The sequence below is a fragment of the Charadrius vociferus genome, unplaced genomic scaffold, assembly GCF_000708025.1.
Source record: "Charadrius vociferus isolate BGI_N301 unplaced genomic scaffold, ASM70802v2 scaffold566, whole genome shotgun sequence".
In the NCBI taxonomy this organism is placed as follows: domain Eukaryota; kingdom Metazoa; phylum Chordata; class Aves; order Charadriiformes; family Charadriidae; genus Charadrius; species Charadrius vociferus.
This window is the reverse complement of record NW_009649031.1, coordinates 102,909-130,527: the sequence shown is the minus strand read 5'-3', so window position 1 is coordinate 130,527 and position 27,619 is coordinate 102,909. Positions and strand designations below refer to the sequence as shown.

Sequence of the window (27,619 nt, the reverse complement as noted above, 5' to 3'; positions counted from 1 at the left end):
TAAGATCATGGCTGGGCTGCAAAGGGGACAATGACAGCACCACCACAACCCCACACATACACACAAACCTCAGAGGCCAAACACAAAAAGCTTGAGATTCAAACTTAATGAAAGGGGGGCACCTTCAGTCCCTCATGGTTTTAAAAATCCCTGCCAAAGGTCTTTGTTCTAACTAGTAAAAACCTAAATTGTTCCTGCCTGACAGACCAGATGACCATCCATGATACTACAGGGGTTTTGAGCATTTCAGGTGTATTGTACCACAGCTGGAATGGTAACTCCAAGTTTCCTTGAGGACTTTTAGCTTTGTCTGTCACTACCTGTTTGCCAGAGTCATGAAATTGTGGACCTTTAAACAGAACTCAAGATTATCTAACTTTTCTAGGTTTTTGACCAGTGGGTTAGTAACTGAGAAGTCACCTGAAAACAACTTTCTTTTGTTCCTTCCCCAATACACACAGCCACGGTCGTGCTCCTGCCTGTTCCTGATTATCTGAGAACAAAGACCATGACAAGATTTGAAAGCTGCCAGCTAGGGAATAATACAGTAGTGTATTCATTATTTATTGGCTAAGAAGCTGAAAAACAGTATTTACTTTAGGAATTAAATGGGAGCATTCAGCGCATGCAGTCATAACAGAATAAACACTGGGGCTCTGACTGCAGAAATCTCTTCCAAGAATTTCCCAAGCTGACTTGAAATAAGATTAACTTTTGTCACTCCAGAACCTTAGAAGTATCTACCTATGACAGCACATGAAAAAGGCCAAATGGTAAACAACCCTGCAACATGGCTATTATGCACATCTTAAAAAAAAAAAAAGAAATAAAAATAAACAGACCAAAGATCTGTCTAACTAAAGTTTTCTTTAGAAGTTTACAGAGTACTGAATGTGTGTTAATTCAATACATAGTGGTTCAGGACTCTCACATTTCTATCAGAGGTCATTGCTCAATTTTGTGTGCTGCACCTGTAGCCAAGGAATCAAATCAAACCTGAACTCAAAATCAGTCCAGACTATTAAAACTGGACTAAATGCCTTACTTTGAACTCTCTGATCAACTCAAGCCAATTCATAATTCTCCTGAAGACCTTCTTCGTAAGGTTCAAGATAAAACCTGATGTTGCTTATCAATGCCAGTTCAACCAAGAGTGCAATTACATCCACAAGAACATGCAAAGCTGCATCACCTCCATCTCTCAGTTCTTTCTCTCTTGCTTTTTCTCTCACATATGGAGGACAAGCCCTGATTTTTGTAGCTTGGTGCTATACTGTGCTGTTCTGCAGAACACACAGGGCTCTATTTTGCAAGTGGACTTTTTGTAGACACCCAAGCTTCCTGGATGAAGTCTAGTCATAACTTTGATTCTCAATGTTACATGATAGAAAACTGTGTGTTCCTATCTCTATGAATGGTTTCACCCTAGGAAATTCTGTTAGCATACTTCACTGTATAGACATATGCACAAACACATCTATATCTCTACACTCCGCATGTGCTTTAGACTCCCTTCTCCTGGTAACACTGCAGGAGAGCAGAAGATATGGACTGACTCAGTTCTTACTCCCAGATCCAGGCTGCAAATCAGCTCTTATCAGATCAACGCTACACGGGCAACCCAGGGAGCAGAAAAAAAATCTGTGATACCACACTGGTAGTGTTGCTTCAGCAATGGGAGCCAAAGACAGCAGTGACAGCCCCTCCTTAGCTGAAGTCCTGTTGTACAGGTTCATTTACTGCCAGTAAATCAGCTGGGTGTGACATCTTCAAATATTTCCTTGTCACAATGGTATGAAAGACACTTATAAAAGGGGAGTTGTGCTGTTGCTTTTTTTAAAAGGCAGCATCCCATTCAAACCAGCTTCATTTCAAATTCAGGGTTACAATTCTTTTAAAATGGATATTCAGTTATTCTGTTTCAGAATATAATCAGCACTCCTCTATGGCAACTTTTTTCACTTTAATATGCTCCATAACTCATACCGCAACAGACACAGCTTCTATAACCCAACCCTGCAAATAAGGTCAGCATTTTGTAAAACTCCTACTTTAAAATATATTTATACTAACTTAAGTATATTTCATTAGTAGTTGCAATGTCAACAGCACCGTTTATCTTTAGTGTAATGGTTCAGTTTCTATTAATTTTCAAGGCACAGAAAGCCCATCATGTTCAGTAATTTGATGGCTGCTACATGTAATTAAAGTAGCATTAGCATTTCTATTCTTAATTTCTTATACGTTTCTAACAGTAACTTTCACACTGACCAGATTCTCTCCCACTCTTACAGCTACTCCATACCATTCATGGAGCAAGCAGATTTTTCCTCTAAGCAATCATTCAGGCAACACTAGTGCTATAAGCTATTTACTTTACACCATTTATTGACGACAATAGTAAAATTGCAGTAAATATTAAAATACAAGCCTATACGTCAATGATCCCTCATTAAGAAAAAGAAGAAAGAAATTCACAACTTGTTTCATCTAGAAGTGGTCACGGTATTTTTAAGTTGTGAATACAAACTTCAAACAGTATCAAACAGAACATTTTTGTCTTTCAAATCACAGCACCTACCAACACAGAGAGCAAGTCCCTGCTCACTTTACGAATTTTTGCTTACAAGCAATTAATTACTGGAAGTCAATTCTCAATCTGTGTTGTTAATGAGTCTTAAAGTACCAGTTAGATCAATATTGACTTGATAAATCTCCATTTTCATTTGACTAACCCTAGGGTACCATTTATGTCCTCAGAACTGCAAAACCAAGCATGAAATATTTCTACTCTATAACCTGGCATCAAAAGAACTTGCACTCCTCTCAGCCACAGATGGAAAGAATACACATAAACTCATCTGTTAAAGCTCTTCGGTTGAGTTTGTGCCACAGAAATTACACCTGTAATTTTTGCCACCATAGTAACCTGCGTACATGCATTTCTCTTGTAGGTGAACACGAATCTGCTCTCCCAGAATCAATGGTCAATGCTGTGTTAATTAATAAAAAAGTGAGAAGATCAAAGTCATTTACAGAATGTGTTCCTGTCAGAAAAGTAAGACTGGAGGTGACCAGCAGTGGCAACATACAAGACAACTCACCATGGCGTACCCACCTGGGAATCCACCGCCTGGTGCAAGCCCCTTGTCGCGGGGTTCCCTGGGATCTTTCCCACTGCAAGAACAGACCATGCAGTTTTGACAATCAGAGACTGATTTCAAAGGGGAACAGCACACTGCAACCCAACGAATTAGAAGGAGCAAGTGAACCATCCACACTCAGTCAACTGGGAAGTTCAAGCACATTGGACAGTTTCAGCAAAGAGAGTGGCTGCAACACTGCAAGCGCCTGCCAAAAGCCTCCACTGAAATCAGCCACTTCAGCAGCCTGGTCAAATCAACATATTTCTTTTACAAAATGCACACCAGCCTGCAACAAACTAAACTATTACCCTTTCCCTAACAAAAAAGGGCCCAGAATATCTGAAGCAGCAAGGAGGCTTGGACTATACGTCTCACAATAAAGACATACAGTAATACATAAGTCAAAAACTTGACTGAAACTTAAAATAGCAAAATAGTCTTCCTCGTCACACTGACTGACCTGCTGAAGGTCTACTACTTTTATTAGCCAAGGAAGATCCTCACTATATGATCCATTGTTTTACAGTACAGTGTGAAATGAGATGTTTTCCACGAAGATGCTGGGCTGCAATGACAGATACTCACTTCTGCCACTTGAGATATAGGAGCAATTTTATCCTCCCCCCCGCCCTCCCCATTATTTTCACATTACTGATTTTAGAAGCTAAGATTTTATCACAGCAATATTTGAAATATTTGAAAGAGCTGTAGCAAAGACTAGTAGAACTACTGATGAAGCAAGTAGGCTAAATTTCAGTATGGTATGATTTAATTAGACAATAAGTAACAAATCAAACAGCATTGAAGGTGACTGGTATACTTAATGTGTGATTTCATTCTTCACTTTCCTTGAAAAAAGATATTCACGATACTCTATTTTGTGTATTTGTAAAATAAATGAATAACGCCTTTGCTCATTTCTGTTATTTTTTTAATGGATTTAGTAAATGTCACCTTTTTCTTATCTATAAATTCTATAATAACATATTGTTGGTTCCCATATATCCCCAGTATTTCATTAGAAAACAGAAGTCTGAAATAATTACTTAGCTCCTCGATACCCTATATCAATGTACCTTTCTTACCAGAAGTATAAGACATCTTTCTGCTGTTACAACTGTACGCACACAAAGGTGATATAACAATTTCAATTACAGAAATATAACCATAGTAGTACAACTATTTTCTTATAGATATGGTTTAACATTTTCTCTTGTGGCACAACTGCATCACAAACCTGTGCAAGTTTTTAGAAGTAGCTATTTCTGATCTTCCCTCCTGCAAGATCTTTAGAGGAAGGAGACCCTCTTTTGCAGGTGCTTTTCAATGCCAAAAACACAAGCTACATATCACCCACTTCTGGCTGTAAGTATTCAGACAGGTCTCCTTTTCAAATGTAAGCTTCAGAAAAATTGGAGACTTGAAATGTCTCCCCATTTCATGACGACATTAATTTCAAGCTATACACCTGGCAGCCACTGGTTCTTCTGAAGCATTCCGTATCTACCTGAGCGCTGAAAGGACAGTAAAATGAGGGTCAGGTGGATGGCCAACAAAGCTCTTCATGATCCCTGTGAACTGTCTGCAAGCACACATCCCCAGTTAACACCGTGGTCTCAACATCACACCATCCACACTCAAAAAAAGAATGAGAAAAAAAAAATGCCAAAGATGCTCAGCAGTGGTTTACGTCCTTCTAAACACAAACTGTTTTCAGCACAAAAGATAAACCATCCCCTCATAAGTTATCTTGGAAACAGAGTTAATACTAATGTGCAAATAAAATCCTATTGTCAAAGACAGAGCAGCATCATCCATTTCTAAGAGAAACTACCATTTTCTTTGCATCCAACACAACTTTAAACCATTAATCCTTCATACAATTCAACTGACTTTTCCTGTGTTTGATGGAGGATGCTACATCTGGAGGTGTTTGCACAGATCAGTCAGAGCCTACGCTTCCGTTGCAGGAGATTCACAGCTGTAAGTGTATCACAGTACTTTGTTAAGTCCACAAAAATATAAAAAAATATGATGGAATATAATGCTATTTCAGTCCCTCTGGCCAAACATCATTTTCTCTACGCCACTGAACAGTTTCAGACCCAAACTCTGTAGTGTCCCACACCAATCCAGCCACCACCAGCAGGCAGACAGGCACCTGTCCCTTAAGTGACAGTCCTTAAGACAGCACTGAAAAGCAGTAGCTATTACTAATAGCAATGAGTACACCACAGTAACTCCTGAAAACTTTTCCACTCATACTCAGTAAAAGCAGCAAAACAAAGACATAGGTTTGGGAAAAGGTGTTCATCGTGATTTTTCAGGTTTTCAATTAACTGGTCCACCCAGATCAGTTTCCACCTCAAATACCGATTTCTACTTCTGGGTAGGCACAAGGCATTCATAAAGAATCATAGATACTTTTTTTTTTCTTCACAGTGGTTACAATATTTAAAGAAAGATTAGAAAGAAAACAAACAAACAAAAAAGATAAAAAAGGTATGTGTAATAGGTATAGGAATAATAGCAAGAAAATACTGGGTAACAACCAGCTCATATGAAACAAGAAACTACCTTGAGGGAAATATCAAATGACAATGAATTTTTCTTAAGTATGTAGCACACATTAGCTTTCTATTTACTTATCTTGCTGATTACAGCATATACTGATTTGTACTCCTGACTATCATTATATTGGAGTGTTACTTCTGTTGTATCTCCAAGTCTGTAGATGACAAAGCTAAAGGAATAACTAAAAGAAAAATCCTATGTTAGCAGGAAGCCACTAGTAAAACTATTCAAAAATTAATTCAAGATCATTTTGCCTAGATACTTGCAATGATACACTCGACAACATTTCAGTGAATGCAACTTAAACTTTTAAATCTTTTAAATCAGTATCACAGAAAGTTTATAACCTTACCTAGCCACTTACCTACTCTGTAAACCCACTGGAACGAAATTAGTGATATTATTTTCTGCAAACACTTTTAAATTGATTTTAAAGTGCTTTGAATTAGTTATCTTAATTAAACACGGATCTTGAATACCTTGATTTAAAACTCAATGCAGGTTTATGTATGGAATAACTAACTCACTCCTCTGTAAGAGCTTTCATACAAACACTTTATCCTTTCCAGAAGCTTCTCTAGCACATCACTGCACTTTGTACTGACTGGAACTTTTTTAGAAAAGTTCTTTTGCCTTTGGAGAAGTCTTTCAATTTAATTTCCAAGGACATTAAAGAAGAAGAACAATTTCATTAAATTTTTTATTTGATAGTGGAGTAGTTTTAGTTATGAGAAAAGTTGCTATACTTGCATTTCAAGACACTGAAATATCACGCAGGCACATTGCCTAATGAGAAAATTAACTTGTTTTTACTAAAGCAGCTATAATAGCAATTAAACAGGGAAATATGAGAAAGAATGGAAAACTTGCAACTATAGAAAGTTCCAGTTTTCAAGTGCACCTGATTTTGAAAACACTTAACGGTTAGCTTCTTCATGTTTAGAGATCATGGGACAATTACTTTAATCACTCCGTTACCATAGCTTCAGCTAAGTTTCAAGCACTGAACTCAAGACAGCCATAAAAGCAAGTTTACCCTTATTTTATCAGCAAGCAAACTTGACTGAATTATGCATGTAGGGGCACCTGGAATCCTGAAATTCTAGTTCAGTCTCTTGCTCACAAGCTTATGATACCTGCAGGGTTCCCATTTCCAAAGCTGCAGTATGCAGCATCGCCACTTAGTCTGCATGACTGCCTAAAGAAAATGTTTTACAAAAGCACAGTCCTGCAGGCCCATCCATTCTGGAATAAATACTCCAGTGCAATGTTTTTAGTCACACATCAGAGCAGCTAGAATAAAATCCCTTTCCTGCTGGGACAGCTGGCCACATGAAAGAACTAACCCACAGGAGTTAATTATTTATGGTGCAACCCATTAAAAGAACACCTATGCCTTTTACAGGCACCAAAAAGATACCAGGAACAAGCCCCAACCCTTTGAGGGCCTCGTATGCAAACCAACACTGAGCCACCTCCATTGTACAGCCAAGCATCTGTGTGGCCACCTACCCTGCTCCCACGCCAGGGCATTATGGGTACTAGAAGTGACACTCCAGCACCATCTCAGCGTGAGGTGGTGTTTAGTACCAGATTTTCCACACACACCCCATGTATTCGTCCAGCGCAGTCTCTGAACCCAGGTTAACTTTAAACAGCACCACAACCAGGCAAGAGCCTGCCCACCGCCCCCAAAGGGGAAACAGAAGCCCACGCGCAAATGCTCACCCTGAACACTGCTGCCCTCAAAGAGAACAGAAAAAAAACCTCATGTGTCCATCCTCCCTGGCACCTTTCACAGCATCTCAACCTTTTGGGAAATGCTCCCTCCCAGCACTGACAGGAATTTCAGCCCTTTTATCTCCCAAATACAGAGGCGGCAGCTGAGGGATGGCTGCAGCATGCTCAGCCTCCTCCAGGCCCCTACCCCTCCTGGAAAGGAGACTCGCTCAGGTAGCCAAGCGCTTTGGAGACCCCCACCACCACTTCCCTGGGGACAAGCAAGCCAGGCTGGGCTATAAGACAGTACGGGGACAGCGGCACCTCCCCCTGAGCATCACAAAACCTACAAACGCCTCACCGCCAAGTGAGGGCAGGCCGCTAAGATGGCGAGCGGAGCGTGGCTTCACCCACGTGACAAGCACCCGCCTCACTCCCATATCCCTCTCCCTTCCGGGCTTCCGTAGGAGCCCGCCTCTCCCCCGCCAATCAACGGCGGGTGTGAGGGACACATAGGCCCCGCCCTCCGCGCCCATCCCACTCCCCCACCGCAAGACGAGCGGCGGGTGAGCAGGGAAGCGCGCGCCGGCGCCGCCGAGGGGGTGGGGCTTGCGCGTGGCCCTGCCCCCGCCCGTTGGTGGGACCGAGGACCCGCCCCGGCCGCTGCCGGCTCCGTCGCCTCAGGGAGGGCGGCCCCTGCCGGGCCCGAGCTCCCCTCAGAGACCGCCTGGGTCCCGAGGCTCGGCCTCCGCCGCGGGGCGCAGGTGGGTTGCCCGAGGGCTGAGGCGGCGGGGCTCCCGCCGTGCCCGCCCGGCCAGGCCCGGCCTGGCCGCCTCCCGCCTTGCGGTTGCCCCGGGGGCTAGTTGCATCAGCTCCGCTGCCGCCTTGGGAGCCTCCTGCCGGGGTTGCCCGGGTACTCCCCAGCCGCCGTGTTTTAGTGCAGCCTGGAAGGGGTGGCGGCTTCGTGGCCGGGCTTAACACCCCCCCCGGTGACACCGGTGACTCGTGGCCTCGGTGCTCTCGAGGTGGGGAAGAGGCTGGATGTGCCTTGGGGAGGCCTAAGGATGCCCCAGGCTGGGACTGGCAGTGTTTGGGTTGCCATCTCTTCCCTGAGCCGGTGGCCCGTGGTTTATTCGCACATCACCCCGCTGCTGTCTCTTACCCCTCCTTTAGCCATGGGGGATGTACCATGGTCGCACCACGGAGCTTACCGCCTTGTCTTTGGGAAAAACTAATGCATACTGCTTTGTTAGTAAACCACTCTGAGAATTCGCTCTTCTTTCCCTCCTTAATTTAGCTTTTTAAGCTTATTTCTGTAATTGTTTTCTTCTATGTCATATATAAGACTAACTGGCTTTAGAGGATGACATTTTAATTACCAAGAACTCATTCTTGCATTCAAAATAGCCTTTAGGAAATACCCCTGATTGTTTACTGAAATTAGTTTTTGGAAAGTCCCTTTCAACTCTTACTGAAAGCGAAAGTGTCAGGAGCACTTGCGGTGTTGGCTGATGGAAAAGTAAGTCTGAAATGTTTTTGCTAATGATTCTTTTGCAATTTAGTTGCAGTTAAATACGAATTTGTGTTAAAGTGATAACATATAAAATGATAACTTTTGTCTTTGTGAAAGCAGAACTTTTTTTTTTTAATAGAGGGTTGGAAATAAGTTTAATTGGAGACTGCAGTGGTGTTTTCCGTTTTAATAGCTTAGTAAGAAATCAAAAACTTGTGAATCTGTAAAATGATATTGATAAAAAGATGAATGACCAATTTATAAGTGCCACTTGTATTTACAATTCAGTCTTAAGTGTAGGTTGCAATTTTAGACTTTATCTGGTTGACTCAAAGCCATGGATACCTTTATTGTTTCTTAATGTCAAGTAGAATTATAGCTATAAAATGGTTCTTCAGCATAACCTAAAAGTGGGAAAATTACTGTTACGGGTTGTTCATGAGAATTGCCTGCCATGTTTTGGAAAAGGGGGGAAGCTGCATTAATAACTTCAGTGTAATCTTTTGAAAATTGAGCATGTTTGTTGCTTTCTGCTTGGTAAATGCCGTGTTTTGCTTTGGCCCTAAAATAACACCAACATCATCCCAGCAAGAAAAAGAGCGCGTGGTAGTCTCTCCTAGTTTGGACAGACACTATGCAAATTATAGCAATCAATTAGCACTCTTAAACCATCCACTTGCTCAGTTAATCCTTCTGACTCCTCTTTAGAAGAGACTATTGTCTTTGCAGTGTTCAAAGATTCTTCATAGCTTGCTAAAGCTGGGGTTGAGGTAAGGTTAACTGGTAAACTTAGCGCACAATGGTTGTTTGCCTATGATTTTTTGCTCTTGAATAGCGTTTTTCTGAGCAAAGAACAGTCTTTGAAACTGGAAACATGGATAGAAATGTTTGATTCTTCTTTTCTGCTGAGAGCAGTGTGCTAATAAACAAGAATGAGAAAATGAAGCCAATCTGAAAGAAAAGTGAAACTGATTAATCAAAACTCAGTGCCAACCTTAGTGCATATATGCCAACATTTTAAATGCTTTTCTGTATAAATTAAAGGACAGCTTCTTCCATATGATTCCCAGTGTCCAAAAGCCAAGTCTCTCATGCTTTAATATGCACGTAGATTTTATTTGATTTTTCTTCTGTTGATATCGCTGCATATGCCTTTGCTTGCCCCCTCTCTCTGCCTTCTCTGTTTCTTGGTTTGTTTGGTGGTGGGGTTTTTTTGTTTTTTTTTTTTTTTCCAGTGGCATGTTGATTCAGTGGTTGCTGCTTTCTCTGAGCTGAGTAACTTTTGGTGATGAATTCAGTCTAAACTCTTACCTCACTATCATCTTCTCCCCAGTGACGGGTACTTTAATGCTTGGTGCAGATTTACGATACACTTCATCTCTGATCTTGGCCTCTGCACTTTATATTGCTTGTATCTTCTCTAGCTTTGCAGTGGGAGTAGGAAGAGTATCTCTTGGAATATGAAAAGTGACACCCACGATGTCATTGTTGTCATACCAGAATTTTACAATAGCATTTCATGCTACTGTATAGCTTGAGTGTATAAACTTGTTTGCTTGACAAATGATTGAGACTGGGGGGGTAAGGCGTAAATCACAACCCCTTGCAGCGCTACAGGCTTGGTGAAGAGTGGCTGGAAAGCTGCTCGGCAGAAAAAGACCTGGGGGTGTTGGTCGACAGCCAGCTGAATAAGAGCCAGCAGTGTGCCCAGGTGGCCAAGAAGGCCAACAGCATCCTGGCCTGTATCAGGAATGATGTGGTGAGCAGGACTGGGGCAGTGATCATCCCAATGTACTTGGCACTGGTGAGGCCCCACCTTGAGTACTGGTTCAGTTTTGGGCCTGAGGGGTTAGGAAGAAGTTTAATTTCTCTTGAAATGGCAAGGCCCAACATAGGGGCATCTGAATTATCCCTGCTGTATTCCAGGTTTCACCCCTTTTCCAGTTTTTTATTATAGTTGGGGCTCTGGTTCCCCTCCTCACCAAAATGCATGGAATGCATTTTATACTCAACTTACTTTTGCAGAATTCCAAAATGTCACCTACAATTCTTGAAAAAGTACAATATCTTGGTACAGGAAAGCTAAATTAAAAGATTTATTATTTTTCTTTCTTCTCCTCTGTTTTGCTTTTGTTTTAAAAGAATGGCGCAAAAGAAGTATTTAATAGCAAAACTGACAAGTTGCTTAAGAGAGGACAAAATTCAGCTATGGAAACCACCATATACAAACGAAAAAAAAGAAGCTGGTAAAGAGATGAAGGTAAATATTCTCTCTGATTTGATGTCATGCATCTTCCATGTCATCCTGCTAGTGCATTTTCCCAGTCTTTCTTGCTGTTTTCTTAGGAGCTTGTACAAAAATATTCATCCAAGCTGAATATCAATGAGAATGATACAGAGAATATGCTTGAAGAAATAAGGTGTAAAGCAATTGAGCGTGGAACAGGAAATGAAAATTTTAAAGTGACTGGGATTGCGAGACTTGATATATATCTGCCTCGTAGAAAAGTAAGTGACATTGCAGAAAAGTCGGGATAAGTAGCTTTACTTCGGCCTTTTGAGTTCTAGATATGTATCCAACACAAATTTTTTCAGGTGTTTTATGAGATCTTTGTTAGGTATATAAAATGGGGGGGGAGTTACTGTGGTAGCTTCCTGGGTATGTGGGAATATCATGGCAAAGTAGTATAATACTGGGAGATCAGTAATTGTCTTCCCTTTAGGATGTAATGAGAAATTTTCTTTCAATTAAGAAAAGTAAATTAGATTTAAGTGTCTATCTAGTTCAGTTTGATTCCTTCTGATGCAACTGTTCACATTAGTGGCAAAGAGCAGGTGTATTTTTTCAATTGTAGAATAGCTAAAGCTGAATTAGCATATGAATATCACTATATTACCACAGCTTTTGTTTAAATGGCAGCTTTAATTTAAAAAAAAAAAAATCCCTTTAAGTGCAATAAGCAACTTGAACTTGAACATGTACAGCTGATAACAGTGAAAAGATCTTTAGCTTTTAACCATGACGTGTGGCAATATTCTTACAGTGATGACATTATCCAGCCCAGGCAGCTAACTAAACTTATTTTGAAATAGGCATGTCTGGTGTTTGAACTTGGAAACGAGAAGCAGGATTTTCTGTGGTGGTGGTACTTACCTGTTCTTTTCAAAGTCAGGTTCCTAAAAGCTTCACAAAGATAGAACTGAATTAAGTCTTGTCCTTTTAAAGCTGGACTTCAACCTCTAGTTTAATGAATAAAATATGCCAGAATAATGATATGAATCTAATCAAATCAGTGTCAGACTGGTCACCATGCCGGATTCTGTGGCTACATCTGTGCTAGTCAGCTAAACACAGGTAGGGGATACACTGGCAGCTGTTTGATGGACTGTCAAGCTGTTAGCGTTGGCTCTGATGCCGCTTAGTGCAGCCCCCTGGTATCCTGCCAAGCAATGCCCAGGCACAGTGTGAGGGCTGACGTGGGCCAGGGACTGATCTCAAACAGCACTTTGGATGCAGCTGCTCTGCTTTGAAGGTCAAGAGGATCCAACCATATGGATGTGAAGGGTGCTGTGCAGGTTGGTCACAGGACAGAGCAGGCCCTTGGTTACGTTCTTACTAGCATAAAGCCTCTTAACTGGGAATATTTCCCCCTTAAAAACAGTCTCTAGCAAGCACAACAACTATCTCCAGTCACTTCCAAGTTTTGATCATGTGCAGGAGCAGCATCTTCCCCAATGCTGTATGTCTTTGTCCACTCTGAGAACAGCGAAAGAGAATTTCTTTTAGGGGTGCTTAGGGTTTGTAATATTCTTACCAGCAGCAGAAGTGAATGGTCACTCTGGAAAAGGGCAATGGTGGTTTGTTTTCTGAAGAAGATCTTAGATGGTAACCTATGCTTCAGAAGGACTTTTATTATTCTTTTGCTGAATACTGAAAATACAACACACAATCACAGTTGTTCTTTCTCTTGTAGTGAAAAATAATTACAAGGGAATATAATGGACTAACGGGTAGCGGGTATTAAGTGATTGCCATGCAGTTAAATAGTTTCGTAATTCCTCTTTACAATGCTACTGGGCATAGGGGAATTAATTAATTTAAAATTCCAGTTTATCTAATCTGGGACCAGAGTCACTAATAGGAATTAATCATAACTTAGCCAGTCACAGGTGAGTGGCATAATTACAAAGCAGAGTTAAGATTGGAAGTGCATAATTAAATTAGTCAGTTTAAATTGTTTGATTCTGAATTTAGATTTATTGAATTCTGAATCTTCTGCTGTTACGCTTATTTTTAGTGCTGTATAGTAAGTAGAAGACTCCCTACGCAGAAATTACTAATATGTGTGCTCAACCATAACCCTGTTAACATGATTATTATTTGAAAAAGAAATTGTAGTTGTTGTAAAACAATGAAGAAAATGTCCAAAGTATCTTGATATCGTGCTTTTTGTTCCCCTTTCCCTCCTCCTTTCCCCCACCCAATATAATTACTACAGAGCAGAAAAATCCCACTGGAAACTAACCTGTTCGTCACAGGCAAGGAGCTCAGATCGCAGTAAGTGTAATCACCCTTGGTTCTTCTCTAATTAGATAGCACAATGTCATACAGTACTAAAAAAAAGACAAATGGAGCACTATTTGTTCGATTAAGCTTTTTCTTAGCATGTATGTTTGTTGAGTATGTCTGAATCGGATGTCCAGTGTCCCTGCAGGGCAGTTCTTCATGTAAGAAGCTGTGGTTTAACAGATAGAAAACAGGGAAGTTGCAACTGTGGAAGAAGATAGTTCTCTGTAAATCCCCAGCAAGTACCCGAGAAGGCACTAGTGATCAGTGTTCCAAATCTGTAACTAGGCAGGTCTTCTGAACGGTGAATACTGGCTTCTCTTCCTTTTGTGTTTTTAAGCCTAATGAAATCAGATTCTTTTCTGTCTGTTTTGCTTTTTCTGTTTCTGTATCCCAAATTTTCCCTATATGGTAGACAAAACTTTCTGATGATGTTATCTTTCTTGTTGCAGCCTTCTATACAAAAGTTCTAAGCCAGTTCAAGCATACTCATTTTTAAGTTTTATTGTTATTCTAACAGAAATATTGTATAGCTTTATAAATTTATATTCATGGATGGAATGATTTATTTCACAGGATAGCACAGAAACATGCATTAAAAGAAGATGCTATCAAAATAATCATAAATAAGAAGCAGCTCGACCTGGGTATGTATCTAGTTGTATAATAAGATTCTGGTTGCTGATTCTCAGAAGAAAAAATTCTTGCAACTCTGTTAATTTCAGGAGTTCCCAAGGAATAGCAATTGTATTTGTAAGGTTCTGCTCTACAGGAAGTGTAATAAATTATAGTGATTCAAATTGTTAGATAGAATTAGAGTAATTATAGGAATCCTGTAATAAATGTTGCAAATCCATTTTTCAAGTGTTGAAACACTGAAAATGCACATTTAAGAGAAACCCTACACTTCCTCCAAAACCATATTATATAACAGTGCATTCAAAACCTTTTTATAATGCTTTATACATGTTCCATTTGTCAGACATGTTGTGGGAAGTGATGACAGCAGGTTTCTCTTTATTTGATGGTCTAAACATCCGTCTGACATTTATTTCCCTTAGAATATGTCAGAAATAGTCATGGAATTGACAATAGGAACTCAGATTCAATTTCCAGTTCCTCTATCCTGTTACGGTTGCAGTGTATGATCCTGGACATGTTGTTATTCCAGTTTTTGCCTGAAGATCCATTAAGTGAAATAGAAACTTGTAGTTTTTGAATGTTTTGAAAAAAGCAAGCAAAGACACATACCAGTCATTTAAAAAGCACTTTTAAGATGTAAGTCTGATTCTAATTTCTGAGTTTCTGCTGACAATGTCAGTAATTGGTAGGGGTTTTGATTGAGTTCTTGAATCTAGTCATTAACTCTAGTTCTTCAGTACAGTGCGAGTAAGGCAAGGGGCTGTTCAGGTTGTTTTGTTTGTGGGTGTTGTTCTCCCCCCAATGGCAGTACGTTGTAAAACGGTCTGTCTTCACGAATAGAGTATTTGGATTGTATTCATCATACACTATTTTGCAGGCAAAACCCTTGCGGACCAGGGTGTAACACACAATGCAAAAGTGATGGTCCTTCAACTGGAACAGAGTGATGAGGAAACTAAAAGAAAAGTTCAGGAAGAAGAACTTCAATGCAAGAAAGAAAAAGAAATAAATGACAAGATGCAAAGAACTAAGAAGGGTTTGGAAATTCTAGCAGAGAGAGGTAAAGGGGGTTGTTGGGTTGGTTTTCTTTGTGGGGGGAAGATGGGAGTTTATTAATTCTTGTGTATCAAAAATTATCTTCTCTATGGACTTTCAACATAGAGTGCCTGTACCATGGCTGGATTTCAGTTTATACTTTTCTAGGTTTCTACCTACTTGAAAACTGGAATTTAAGTTGACTAAAACTTCCTCTTCTACTTCAACTCTTCTTACATGACTAGAATGTCAGAAAACACTGTGAGAAAGATATAATATGAATCAATTATTATTTAATTGGCACTTGACAGTTAAGGGACTGACGACTTTTGAGAACAGGTTTTAAATTTATTGTAGACATAAGCACAGTGGAATAATGTATTATAAGTCATTACAGACTTTTTTGTAGTTTATTTCATATATTGCTGGGCGTAACCATGGTTTCATTGTGCAGAGCAGCTCAGTTGTCATTCTCATCTGTAAAGTGGCTGTTCTATTCTCATTGCATTTGATGTTGATTGCTGGCAACTGTGGATTAAGTTAAAGGGATATAGTCAATTTAACAGCAATAATTTTTCAAAATGAGGTTGTGTTTATGAATTGCATTGCTAGATGGTGAGTTTAAAGCACTTCTCTATTTTACTGTTTCAAAAATCCACGAACAAAAAACTGAAACTGAGTACATAAAGAAGTCCTGCCAAATGCAAAAATATGTGAACAAAGCTGCTTTTAACGGTCAGTGACAGCCTGTTTCTTACTATGATATCAGATTTTGAACAAAAGAAGGAAGTGATTCCTTTTAGGAATTTAAGGGGTAATTTAGACCCCAGCCCTTAAATTCTGTATAGAGCCTCTTTTAGGTATTTACCATAACTGTCAGTTACAGCACAATGCCAGAGTATAGAGTGGAGTCTGTAATGGGCTCACAGGCTGAAGGTTCTGCGTGAAGCCATGTGAAGCGCAGAAAGGATTAACAACCCTTTTGTTTCATCTGAGAAAAATTGCAGGGCAGAAGCTTTTCATCTCGACAAATTCCTCCTTAACTATCTTTTGTTTACAAGAAAAGCATCTTTTTATTGTAAATCAGATGGAAGTGAAAACAAAATTGGCAGTTTGGTTATAAGCATTAAAGATGTGGGGAAAAGGAAAATACTGAGCTATATTTTTTTCAGTTTTATCAACTCAGCTCAGTTGAGTGCAGGATTTGTATTCTATGCTTTATTTGATAAAGCATTTCAAATGTTATCTTGTGTAAAATGCAGGGATTTCATCTTCTGCAGAAAATTATTTACAATTCATGAAACTCGTAATGTTGCATCTAAATTTCTGGATGAACAGGGTCTTTTCCTTTGACATTTCTAAAAGTTCCTCGTGTCTGTCTGATTAGGGCCGGTATTGGTAGGTATGTCCAAAAAAACCACAGATGCAGCCTTTGTATGTAATTCTGATTTTTTTGTTTAACCATGTACTTACTGACTTAATCTTACAACAGCAGAATTACTCTGTTTAAGGTCGTACTTAGTTTCAATTGTTTTTTCTCATCTTTCAGAGGAGTACTTGGATCCAGATTCTGTTCCGTATCTAGATATAGCTAATCAGACTGGAAGGTCAATCGAGATTCCTCCTCAAGCGAAAAAAGTAAGTAAAAGTATCTTACAGGGCTACTAAAGCAGCTTTTTAAAGCTTGATTCCTGAAGCATTTCAAACATGGGATTGAAATACAGTCGGACTTTTTGGGAAGGTAACCCTGGGTCCAGTAGATGTTTGCTTGATAGAAAAAAAATTGAAATAAAATTGAAGTAGAACTCTACAGCTGGGAATACTTCAGTCATCTGGAGACAGACCTCTGATTGCTGATCTAGTTGAAGCTCTAATCTTGCACTGGCCCCTGTGTGGTCTGTATCTTGTTTTTTGTATTTTAAGATGAGCTTTAACTTTCTTACATCCTAGCACCTATTTTAAATTTTGAGTGCCCTAGAACAACATAGAAATAACTTGTTCATTAGGTCTCGGTTTCAGTTGGGAACTCAATGAGTCTCTCAAAATTGGACTTTTCAAAAATACTTTTGAGATTGCTTGCACTGTGACCCCTCTCAAACTTAAATTTGTTTATCATTCAAGAAAGTTCCACATTCTCAACTGAAAATATCTGTGGCTGGGCACATGGATTGAATTACAGGAGGAGTGACATGCTTGATGTCAGCTGCTGAAGCAGAAGAATAGTGATAGATCCTATCTTTTAAGATTGCTGAATCTTCTGAAGATGAATAAAAATCTTTACAAATACTTGGAATTACACCCAGTAACAAAAAAAAAAAAACCTCAAGAAAGAAATGAGCAGGCTCCAGTGTGTGCTAACTGCTGTCCTAGCCTCTTTGGAGGCATACTGTGTTTTCTGTATCATCTGGAGTTTCTGGATGATTGGAATAACAACTGTCCGTTCTCACAATGCATGCTGTTCCGATGAAGTGCTGAAAGTAGTAATTTACCTGGAGAGTTAAAGCATCAAATGTTCAAGTGCACAAGATTTCATCAGTATTGAACGTGGGTGAAAGGAAATATTGCAGGCTGTTTCTATCTAGAAATATTATTTCCATTTGTCATACTGCAGGAAGTAGAGTGTTTTCTGGCCACATTCAAAATTTAATTTTCGGTTCTGGGGTTTTGCAGGAGGTGAATCGTTAAATTATACAAGATAGTTATAATAGCAAAGCAAAAAAAAATTTGATGCTGTTAGGAAGTGTAGCACCCAGAAGAATGCTTAGCTCTTTATCACTCATTGTTGGAAGTCTATCTAGGGTTGCATTCTTAAAACAAACTTGGTGCAATGTTTCATGTGTCAGTAACATTCATTGCTTTTAATTAGACAATATTTTAACATTAACAGATGAGAGAAAAATATGAAGTGGCATGAAAAAGTACTGCTTGTACAGAACTGATACATCCGTATTTTTCTAGGAAGAACAAGGGCTTTTAATGGATTATCCAGATATTTCGGTTTAGTTATAAAAGTGAGTTGGGAAGGTGCAAAAAAATCTCAATCTGTTTTTTTCTAGGCACTTGTGCTGGCAATGGGTTATCATGAGAAGGGCAGAGCACTAATGAAGAAGAAAGACTATGAAATAGCACTACCATATTTATTGGATGCTGATAAACACTTCTGGTAAGAACATTTTTGAGTCCCTTGCCTCTCTTTCCTTTACTGTCAACCAAATACAGTAACAGCTTCAGCTCTACCTGTGCGTGTAAATCAGGGCCTGTTTTGCTGTGGATTACTTCACACCCCCTTCTGCAGATGGGAAACAGCTGACAAAGACTCTGACTTGCAGTGACAGGTGGCTTCATGTAAAACAGTTGAAACAGATACTGCCGCTGGGCAATTAAATCTTTCATATCAACATAAACAGAAACTGTCAATATTCATGTACTGGGCTATAAATTGTGGTAGCTTGAGAAACAGTCATGGGTACTAATTTGCAATTGCATCTGTGAAGTAATAGTTTCTTGTAAAAGGTGGAGCAGATAGCTGAGATTGGTAACCATTCCAGGGTTTCTGCAGGTAAATTAGTTTCCTGTCAGCAGTCAGAGCCCTAAATTGCTCTTTTGAGATCCCCAAAAGTAATACTGTCCCCATCTGTTTCTCATCTGTGTGCATGTGCAAGGAGACTGGCACAGACCTCGTTGTGTTCACATGCATTAAGGAAGACAGTTGACTCCATCCTTTCGAAGATCACACAAGGTTTAATTCCATTCTGCTTTTAAAGAGATACTGTCTTAAATAGTAACAAAATGAGTTGTGATTACTGTAATTTTTTGAGATGTAGTGTTATCATTAGTGCCCCATGTATTAGTGAATATGATGGGAGATTAGTGCTTTATTAAAGTTCACTGATTTCAGTTTGCTACCTCAATTATGAAGTGTGTGTGTTCTTAAATACGTGAGTATGCGTACTTCCAGCATGTTTTATTAGTGTTAAAAAGTTCATGGAAAAAATAAAGAACCCCTCCTAGAAAACCAATAATTGTTTTATTTTCCAGTGAGTGTAGCACAGAACTGCTGAATACCGTTGATAATTATGCAGTACTGCAGCTGGATATAGTGTGGTGCTACTTCCGCCTGGAACAGCTGGACTGCCTGGACGATGCAGAGAAAAAGCTCTCCACAGCACAGAGGTGCTTCCAGAGGTGCTATGGGGAGAACCATGAAAGACTTATTGATATCAAAGTATGCTGGTTTTCATTTAATTAGGGTGGCTTTGGTTTTTTTCTACATATACTCAGTTACTGTTCAAGTGTTACAAGACTGACTTGTAGAAGTTTAAAGTTTTCTCGTATCTCCGTAGCCTGTAATCTAGTTGTGTAACTGTCAGCACAGTGAAAGCATTGGACCCAACACAAAGGTCATGGCAAACATGCATTTATATGCACAGACATCAGTGGTTTAGACTCAATACTTTATCTGCACACTGTGACATATTAGTGACTGTCTCTTCTTTAAATCTGTAAAGTGTTCTAGTCATAATGAATTGATGTTCTACCATATGCTTCTACCCACATGCCCTCCCCCCACCCCACCCCGCTCCCCCTTGTTTAAACAATTCTTTAGGGAAGCTATGGTCGTGAGAAGGTTTTATTTCTACGGCTTTACCTCCTTCAAGGGATAGGACACTATCACAGTGGCAGAGAAAAGGAGGCTGCTGAGTATATTCAGAAGGTAAGACACCATTAACTAAAACTTTCAAGTTGTTCACACTAGCTCCTGTGTTTGGGTGCTGTCTTGCACCTTCTCCCTGTTCTTTGCTTGCTCAGAAAAATGGGGAGACTTTTTTTTTTTGTATGTTGGCAACAGTGTAAGTAGTACTATTTTGTCCTTTCTATATCCAGGCATCTCGTTTATATGAAGAGCTATCCGTAGATCCTGATAAAGTTTATCGCCTCTCGCTTCTGGGATTCTCCGAACAAGAAGCTCGTCTTGCACTGCGAGCGTGCCAGGGGAATGTGGAGCACGCTGCCAATCTTATCACCAACAGGAGAGAGGTACCATAGAATCATAGAATGGTTTAGGTTGGAAGGGACCTTGAAGATCAAATTCCAACCCCCCTTCCATGGGCAGGGACACCTCTCACTAGACCAGGTTGCCCAAAGCCCCATCCAACCTGGCCTTGAACACCTCCAGGGATGGGGCATCCACAACTTCCCTGGGCAGCCTGTTCCAGTGTCTCGCCACCCTCGTAGATTTGGTGCAGTGAAAGAACTAAATCAAGGATCATATTAGTTGGGGTGTCTGTAAGACCATGGTTTGTGTGATGTGGTGCTAAATTAGGGACTTTGATTATCATGCTTTGGCACCGTTAGTGTAACGGTTTGGTGTCTGTTACCACAAGTTTCAAACCAAAACTTAATAGAACAAGGGAAGCTCTGTCCCAAAATGGATGCAATGAGAGAGCCGAAGACCTGTGGTTGTACCACAGAAGTGTATAGGAAGACTTTGTACCAGTGTTTGCTAGACAGCAATGCTCCAAATGGGAACAAAACCACCACGATCAAGTTGTCACTCCTGGGATTGGCTGGTCTGAAAGACAAGAGGCTGCACAATAAAGTGCTGTGAGGGTGACTGTCAAGTTACACTGACTGTGGTTTTGGATTTGGAAGATCCAGGAGGGGAGAAAGGTGTTCTGTTTGGGTGTTGGGGTTGGGGTTTTTTTGGTGCTAAAGCAAAGTGTTGTCTAGATCTGAAGTGCCTGAAGTTATGTTTGGTAAGCTGAGGTGACACTTCTAGACTTCAGACAGTGAAATGTGGATGGAAAAGTCAAACGGCTGAGAGAAGGGCTGAACAGAACTCCTTGGCTCCATGCCCAGTTCTGACTGTATGTCCTTGGCAAGTCTTGTCTACAGGCCCATCTGCCAAACGGGTTTATCACTTACCACACAGGGCCTATAATAGCTGTGATAGCGTAAGATCCGATCTGCAGAGCGGAAGTATGGCAACAGTGCTAGCTCATGGAAATGCAACTTTATTTAGTAACAAGTGTCTAGCAGCGCAGTCTGTATTAAAAAAAAAAAAAAAATCCCTTTTCCTCAAGAGATTGAAACTCAAAGAAGTATATCCAAGAAACCGTATACGCGTGGGGGAAGGCTGAAGCATTCCCATGCATAGTGAGCTTTGTAATGGATGTGTTCTTGCAGGAAAAGGCACAGATAAGGAGGGAGGAGAGAGCTAAAAGAAGGCAACGACTGGAAGATATAAACACCTTGAAAAGTATGGGCTATTCAGAGAGAGCTGCTCAAGTAGCTCTTCGTAATACACAAGGAAACCTGGACCAAGCTTTTCAGGTAAGTGGCTTTCAAGAGTAGTACTTCTGTACATAAAAAAAAAAAAAACAAACTTGTTTGCTTTTTTTATTTATTGTGTAGCAGGTTCTTATTTTCTGTAGTCTGTATTTGTTAGTTCACAGCTACCTTTTCTGAAGTGTAATGACTGAACTTCCGCTTCCCTGCCCAAGATATCATTTAAGTTGGCTGAGGTTTGCTTAGATTAACTGTTGGGCTAAATACAATAGTACTCGGTATGGATATGTATTTCTGTTGGTCTGTTCTGATCCCTCGCTGTTTTATTGTAGTTTATTCTTGACAATCCTGAGTTGTTGTTGGAAGACGACGATGATGATGATCCTGTGGCCATGGACCAGTTTCAGGTTTCCCAGGAAAGTATTGATCAAGTAAGTTGGACCTTTTTCTTTCTTAGGAATTGGTTGTCTTGTTTCTGAATTATACCTTCCTTAAGCAAAACTGTACCAATTTTCTTCGACCCATGTCACTCAGGCTGTCACACTTCCCTTGTCTGGCATCTGCTCTTCATGGTGAGGTCACACTCAGGCTAAAATGTAATCCATGTGTACTCACTGCCTGTTACATCAGTCTGTCATGCCCAGATGTGGAGTGAAGTCTGTGCACTCTAATGTCCTATCCCAAAAAAGACAGCAAATGAGAAATTCATTCAAGTCCCTCGACACTGCAGCACACAAGGGAAACAGTTGGAATGTGTCTCATCATAGGCAATGTGAAAAGCTCTTTTCAGTAATTAGTGTGGCTACATAATCAATGACAGATAGGCAAGAAAACTATATAGTACTAGAAGTAAATAGCATGTGCATGCTTCTGATATGCTGGAGTGCTTTGAAGTTTCCTTTTGAAAAACAGAAAAAGAATTGGTCTGATATTAAACAAGAGGCTCTTGATTTATGCTCAACATCCCCATTCCTTTAATCAGTCACTACCCTGTTGTTAACTGTTCCAGTAAACCAGAATCGGTGTCCTGGAATTCATGGCATGCAGTGTTTGCCTCTGTGTCAGATGCAGAGTCAAATTCCTGTCAGACCCTGGTGCTGGCTGAGCTTGGATTTCTCCAGATTTTCTTATTTTTATTTTTCTTCCTTCCCTCCTGTAGCTGATGTATATGGGTTTCAGCCGTGAGTCAGCAGAGCAGGCTTTAAAGGTCTTTAAAGGCAACATTCACTTAGCTTCCCAAACCCTTGCTCATTATGGGGGAGTTCTTCCTGCATCGCTGCAGCTGTCTCCAGAAGGCTCCAGTCCATCTGAAGAGTCGGCTTCATCAAAAGACTCTCCTACAGAGTCTGCAGGTGAGAGTGTTGCATACAGCAGGCAGAGGGGAGGGAAGGGGGAAGGCTGTTCTTCTGGCTCTAGTACAAAACAAATACTGGTAAAGGGCCTTGAGTAATGCCCCAGACTACTTTTATTAGTAACATAATTACAGGCAAGGCATCCATTCACCCAGATAAGCTGCAGCTCCTGCAGTCCCTGACAGGGATGTCTGTGTAGAACCATATGTGGTACGTATCAGCTGCAGCAGCGTGTCAGATGCATGCAGCCCAGGAGAAAGGGGTAACCCACAGAGGGGTCCTGGGAAGGGTGAAGGGCTGCTGAGCAGGCCATGGATTTGGCACACAAGGCTGGAGGCCTCAGGTGTCTGTGTCTTCACTCCTCCAGTGAGGAACACGTGGCCCTTCTAGCCCACAAGCAATTCTAGCTTCTCCCATCTGATTCTCCTCACTCACACCAGTTCTCTTTAAAAACAAACTAACCGCTCCCTGCTTGTACTCTGTTGCAGCGAGCAAGTACTAAGTTGCACTCTAAGAGCACATTCTGTGGACCTACCACTGATAATGATGATTCTTTTTGGGGGGGGCTTCTAATATCTGGGTTCTGATTGCTAGAAGTTTATTCCAATCTGTGCTATACAGTCAGCTGATTTGACCACATACTCCTTCCTCCCGTCCCTTATGTGGTAGAACAGTAATTGATACTCACCATTTAGCAAAGAGGAAATGTGCACACACATGCTCTTGCTCGTCTGTGCACTCGCTCGCTCTCCCATTATTTGCCAGAGCTGTAGTGATCCCTGTTGTACAGCTAAGGGCTTTCCTACAGCTTTAAATAATAGGGAAAACTTGCTGTCCTGCAGTACCCTTTGCAGAGGTATTTTCACTGAAGTGGTTTTACAGTACCGGGCTCGCAGAGCCTCCGTGCTGGTGAAGGAGAGTGAGTACCAACTCCTTTGAATTCACTGCTGCTTTTTGTTGAAAGGTTCTTCTAGTTCACCTACAGATGAAGACATGGAGACTGAGGCAGTCAATGAAATCCTAGAGGATATTCCTGAACATGAAGAGGATTATCTGGATTTAACACTGGAGGAAGAGGAACAGATCATTCATGAATACTTATCCTATATACAAGTACCACAGCATTAAATCCCATTATATCTACTTCAGTTATATGTACTTACCTTGACAAATTGAGTTTGGATTATAAATGCACCTTCAGCTTATCTCTTACTAAATGCCTTGAATTCAGTTAAACTATAGGTGGAACACTTAATTCCTGCTTATTTATAAATCTGCTTAAAGCCTACATTTGTGATACATTGTAATTTATTGTCATAGCAGAAAAATAGAAACATTTATTTTCAGAAGAAAATTTAATAGAACTAAACTATATTTTTATTGTGAAATAAGCTTATGCATTTAGTATTCAAGTAAAGAAGCATTTCTATACCATTTTAGAATACCAGCTTTAAAAAAATAGTGAGTTTGTAAATGGGAAACCTATCTCATGAGGTTATAGAGGTATCAACTTCCAAACTGTTTTTTTTCTTCTGAAAGATTTCTAAGAGACATTTGTGTCTGTTGTGCATGGATTTATACTGTGTTCTGCTTGTCACTTCATGCAGGTGTTACACAGGCAATAAAGGTAACTATGAGCTGCTTCTGCTCTCCAAGAGTCTTCTGTGCTTTGGCTTTAAAACCAGTGGGAACTACGTCGCAGAGCCCAGTGCCCAGTGTAGGGTATTTCCTTTTAGAACTAAATAACCAGTTTCCCCGAGCTGCTCCTCTTAACCTCCTGCAGGTGTGTGGTTTAAGATGGATGGATTTCATGGGGAGTACAAGATTTTCTTTCATCAACTGTGGAACAAAACATGGCTCAGGCACTGTCTCAGTAGTTGTACCCCGCTTAAGCATTCTGGAGAAATATTTGGGGGGTTTTTAGCGTGTTTTATAACATCCCCTTTTCTGCTATGTAAGCACTCCTCTCCACTGGGAACGGAAGTTCCCCTGCTGGTCAGCTTTTCTTAAAAATAGTTTCTTTACTTTCCATGGCTTCAGTCTCACAGCAGAGGGAGCTCAAGTCTCGTCTGCACCAGACGCAGGGCTGGAGTTGGTGGGAGCAGCAGAGGTCCCCGCTGCTGCTGGAAAGGGAACCGTCTCTCTGGTCACAGTTTATTCTTACCCGGCATTTATTGGTGGGGAAATGAGGGTTTGAACGTTAGGGCGAGCATGATACTGGAGGAAGGAGAGCTTTGGCCTGTGAAATGACTGCTCAGTTCTGGTGGATGGCTTGGATTTTTTTCCTGGCTACCTTCCTTTCAGCAAAGAGCAGGGAGTGATCACACAGGTAAGGAATTACTTGTATTTCATACTTCTGCATCAAGACAAGTGCTACAAAAGTTAAGTAGTCGTGTATCTTCTCCCAGAAGGCTGAAGCACTTCTAAAGCCAGTAACACGAGCTTCTGAGGAAAAAAACAGATCCAGCAACCATTATATCCTGTTTCTCTTTAGGAGAGCACTGAGGAACCACTGGACAAAAGGCAGAGCAAAACTAGAATATATGAAAGAACTGAAAATTAGGAAAAATATACAAAGTGAGTTTTAATAAGAAGTAGGCAGGAAAGCACAAGTCTATTCCTTCAGCCAGAGGGCTTCCCAAACCTACTGCCATTACCTTATGCTAGCCTGGAGGCATGCATCAACTGCAGCGTGGGGCTGTACAGGCTATTTCTCCTCTTTAAAGTGGCTTGCACAGCAAACTGGCAGTGACAACTTAAGAAGTGAATGTTTGTCCTTGGGGAATTTAAAATTAGCATCATAACATGCAGTGCTTGTCAGAGAAGCCATTCCTCAATGATGTAATTCTGCCAGCATCCCCTAACCCCCCCTGAGTAGCTGTATGTGCAGTTTATGTGATCAGCAGGGCAGGAGGTGTTGGCTAAAAGTTTTAAGTTAATTTTGACCATGTATTTGAAGACATTGATACGTTTAGCAACAGGCAGAAGTGGTAATGACTCACTAATGCCACTCTTTACAAGATCTATGTCTATTAAATCCATTTGCTGATTCCCTGTGGAGCTGCTGTATGGCCAGATGAGCTCTCACATCTAATGTACTGTGGGCAAAGTTTTAAACAAAAAGTATAGCCCAGACCATCTGTACCACCCTGTCCTGCTGTTTTTCTTCTTAAGCAAAATATCAATAAAATTAGCTGCATAGCAAGCCATCACCCCAGCAACCAAGAGCTACCTTCTCATAAACATTTCTCACAGGGCCAGTGCAGAGCTATGACTATGGTGGAATTAAGTCTACACTATGCAGATGACCTCCCAAATTAGCCTCTCTTGGTAGGCACTTAACATAATTAACATGCTGTTTCATACTAGCTGCGGAAGTCTGCCAGGTAAGAGCTAGCAAAGCTGCTCATCAGGAGAGGCAAGCCATGTACAGCAGCAATGACAGACCTGGCCCAATGATGCAATGTTATGGTTTCAGAGTAGGGGTCTGCAGTGCCACCGTGATGAGGGCTGAGCTTGTCATCCATACTTTCCCTTAAGACTGGGTCACTCCTTCCCCTTGAGTAGGGATACTGAGCTCTGGCAGTCTGGTGCCTGGCAGGAGGCAGGACAGCTCTACAGCATGCCTGACTCCAGCCCCAGAAGTGTTTCCAAAAGGATATGTTTGGGGTGTTTTTCCATATTTCATCCATTACTAACTGCTGTGCATCTGCAGCCAGCCCAATCCCCTCTAAATGACAAGAAAATAAGAACTAGACAGTTGGCTTTAGATGCCACATGTTTATTAGTCCATTCTAAAAAAAAGATCACAGCATTTTTATCTTGCTGTAGTACAGAATAAATAAAGCCATAAAAATAAAAACATGTGGTTAGATAGTTTTATACTGGTTCTACAAAGAGTTATATCTGCAAATAGAAAAATATAAGAACCCTTGTTTATTCATGGCTCAGTGGTTATCCGAGGGGAATGAACCTGGAAAAAGACTGGGAGAACTTCTCTTGAGTTTGACTGCTTATCCAATGCTACTGGCAAACCAAACCAAGGGCGGACATAGCCTGGTAAGGAGAAGAGATAACAAGTTCAGAGCACCCAATAAATCTTCCCATTTTGCTCTCCTCTCCCTTGAAGAAGACACAACTTGACATTCCCAGTGGACAGAAGGAAAACCCTTCCCTCATGAGGACAGTCAAGCCGTGGGCCAGGCTGCCCTGTGAGGCGGTGCAGTCACCACTGTAGACCTGGTGTCTAGTGAACAGCTTCCAACTCCTGCTGGGCACAGATGAGGCTCTTCAGAGGAACCCATCAGGAGCTTCCCATCCAGGGAACTGTGCCTGGGGGTAAGCAGGTGGCTGGAAGCACACACCCTGGCAGCACATAGAAAACACACGAAGCCATTGATACCTCCTTTGCTTAAGTGTGAGATTGCAACAGGCAAAAAAAGAACTCGCTAGGTTGCTGGGAGGAAGACAACTGCTGTGCCTTGGCAAACAGCTGATCGTGGTAGAAAAGGTCTGAGGTTTAGATTGTTCTCTAGTTTATGCTTTATTAAAAAAATAATTAAATTAATTTCTGTCCTATTACTCCCAACTTCCCAGAGAGGTGTCCAGTCTGCTTTAAACTCCTGCTGAGCCATATCATCCCACGTTACTTGGGATGATCAGCAAAAACCTGACCCAAAGGTCAGCTGTGAAAATTGAATTCATAGTCATATTTCAGGGCACCTTTCATTGCTACATTCAGCCGCATGGAGGGCATGCGAGCAGGCAACAGGAATGGGAGAAC

At 40.9% G+C, this 27,619-nt stretch overlaps 2 protein-coding genes across 2 annotated transcripts in view; both read left to right on the top strand.

The window, feature by feature from the left end:
• The window catches only part of LOC104288898 (chromosome unknown open reading frame, human C9orf152), a 5,695-nt gene extending 2,156 nt beyond the window's left edge, over positions 1-3,539 (top strand). The window contains 2 exon segments of the mRNA XM_009887771.1: positions 2,955-3,463; positions 3,465-3,539. Coding sequence (XP_009886073.1) covers positions 2,955-3,463; positions 3,465-3,539 — 584 coding nt within the window.
• Positions 3,540-11,092: 7,553 nt separating this feature from the next.
• NUB1 (negative regulator of ubiquitin-like proteins 1) lies at positions 11,093-24,481 on the top strand. The gene is made up of 14 exons (XM_009887770.1): positions 11,093-11,212; positions 11,299-11,460; positions 13,452-13,510; positions 14,096-14,166; positions 15,039-15,221; positions 16,746-16,834; positions 18,253-18,359; positions 19,235-19,421; positions 19,803-19,910; positions 20,081-20,233; positions 21,383-21,529; positions 21,817-21,915; positions 22,644-22,836; positions 23,801-24,481. The coding sequence occupies exons 1-14, from the start codon at positions 11,096-11,098 to the stop codon at positions 23,962-23,964; spliced, it is 1,839 nt and encodes a 612-aa protein (XP_009886072.1). The 5' UTR covers positions 11,093-11,095; the 3' UTR covers positions 23,965-24,481.
• The last annotated feature ends 3,138 nt before the right edge of the window (positions 24,482-27,619 follow it).

What these genes read in the sequence shown, in the direction of transcription:
- NUB1 (XM_009887770.1), top strand. Translation starts at nt 11,096, where the DNA reads ATGGCGCAAAAGAAGTATTTAATAGCAAAACTGACAAGTTGCTTAAGA. An exon ending in TTCCTCCTCAAGCGAAAAAA is followed by an intron (nt 16,835 to 18,252) that starts GTAAGTAAAAGT and finishes GTTTTTTTCTAG; the next exon opens with GCACTTGTGCTGGCAATGGG. An exon ending in TTATCACCAACAGGAGAGAG is followed by an intron (nt 20,234 to 21,382) that starts GTACCATAGAAT and finishes GTGTTCTTGCAG; the next exon opens with GAAAAGGCACAGATAAGGAG.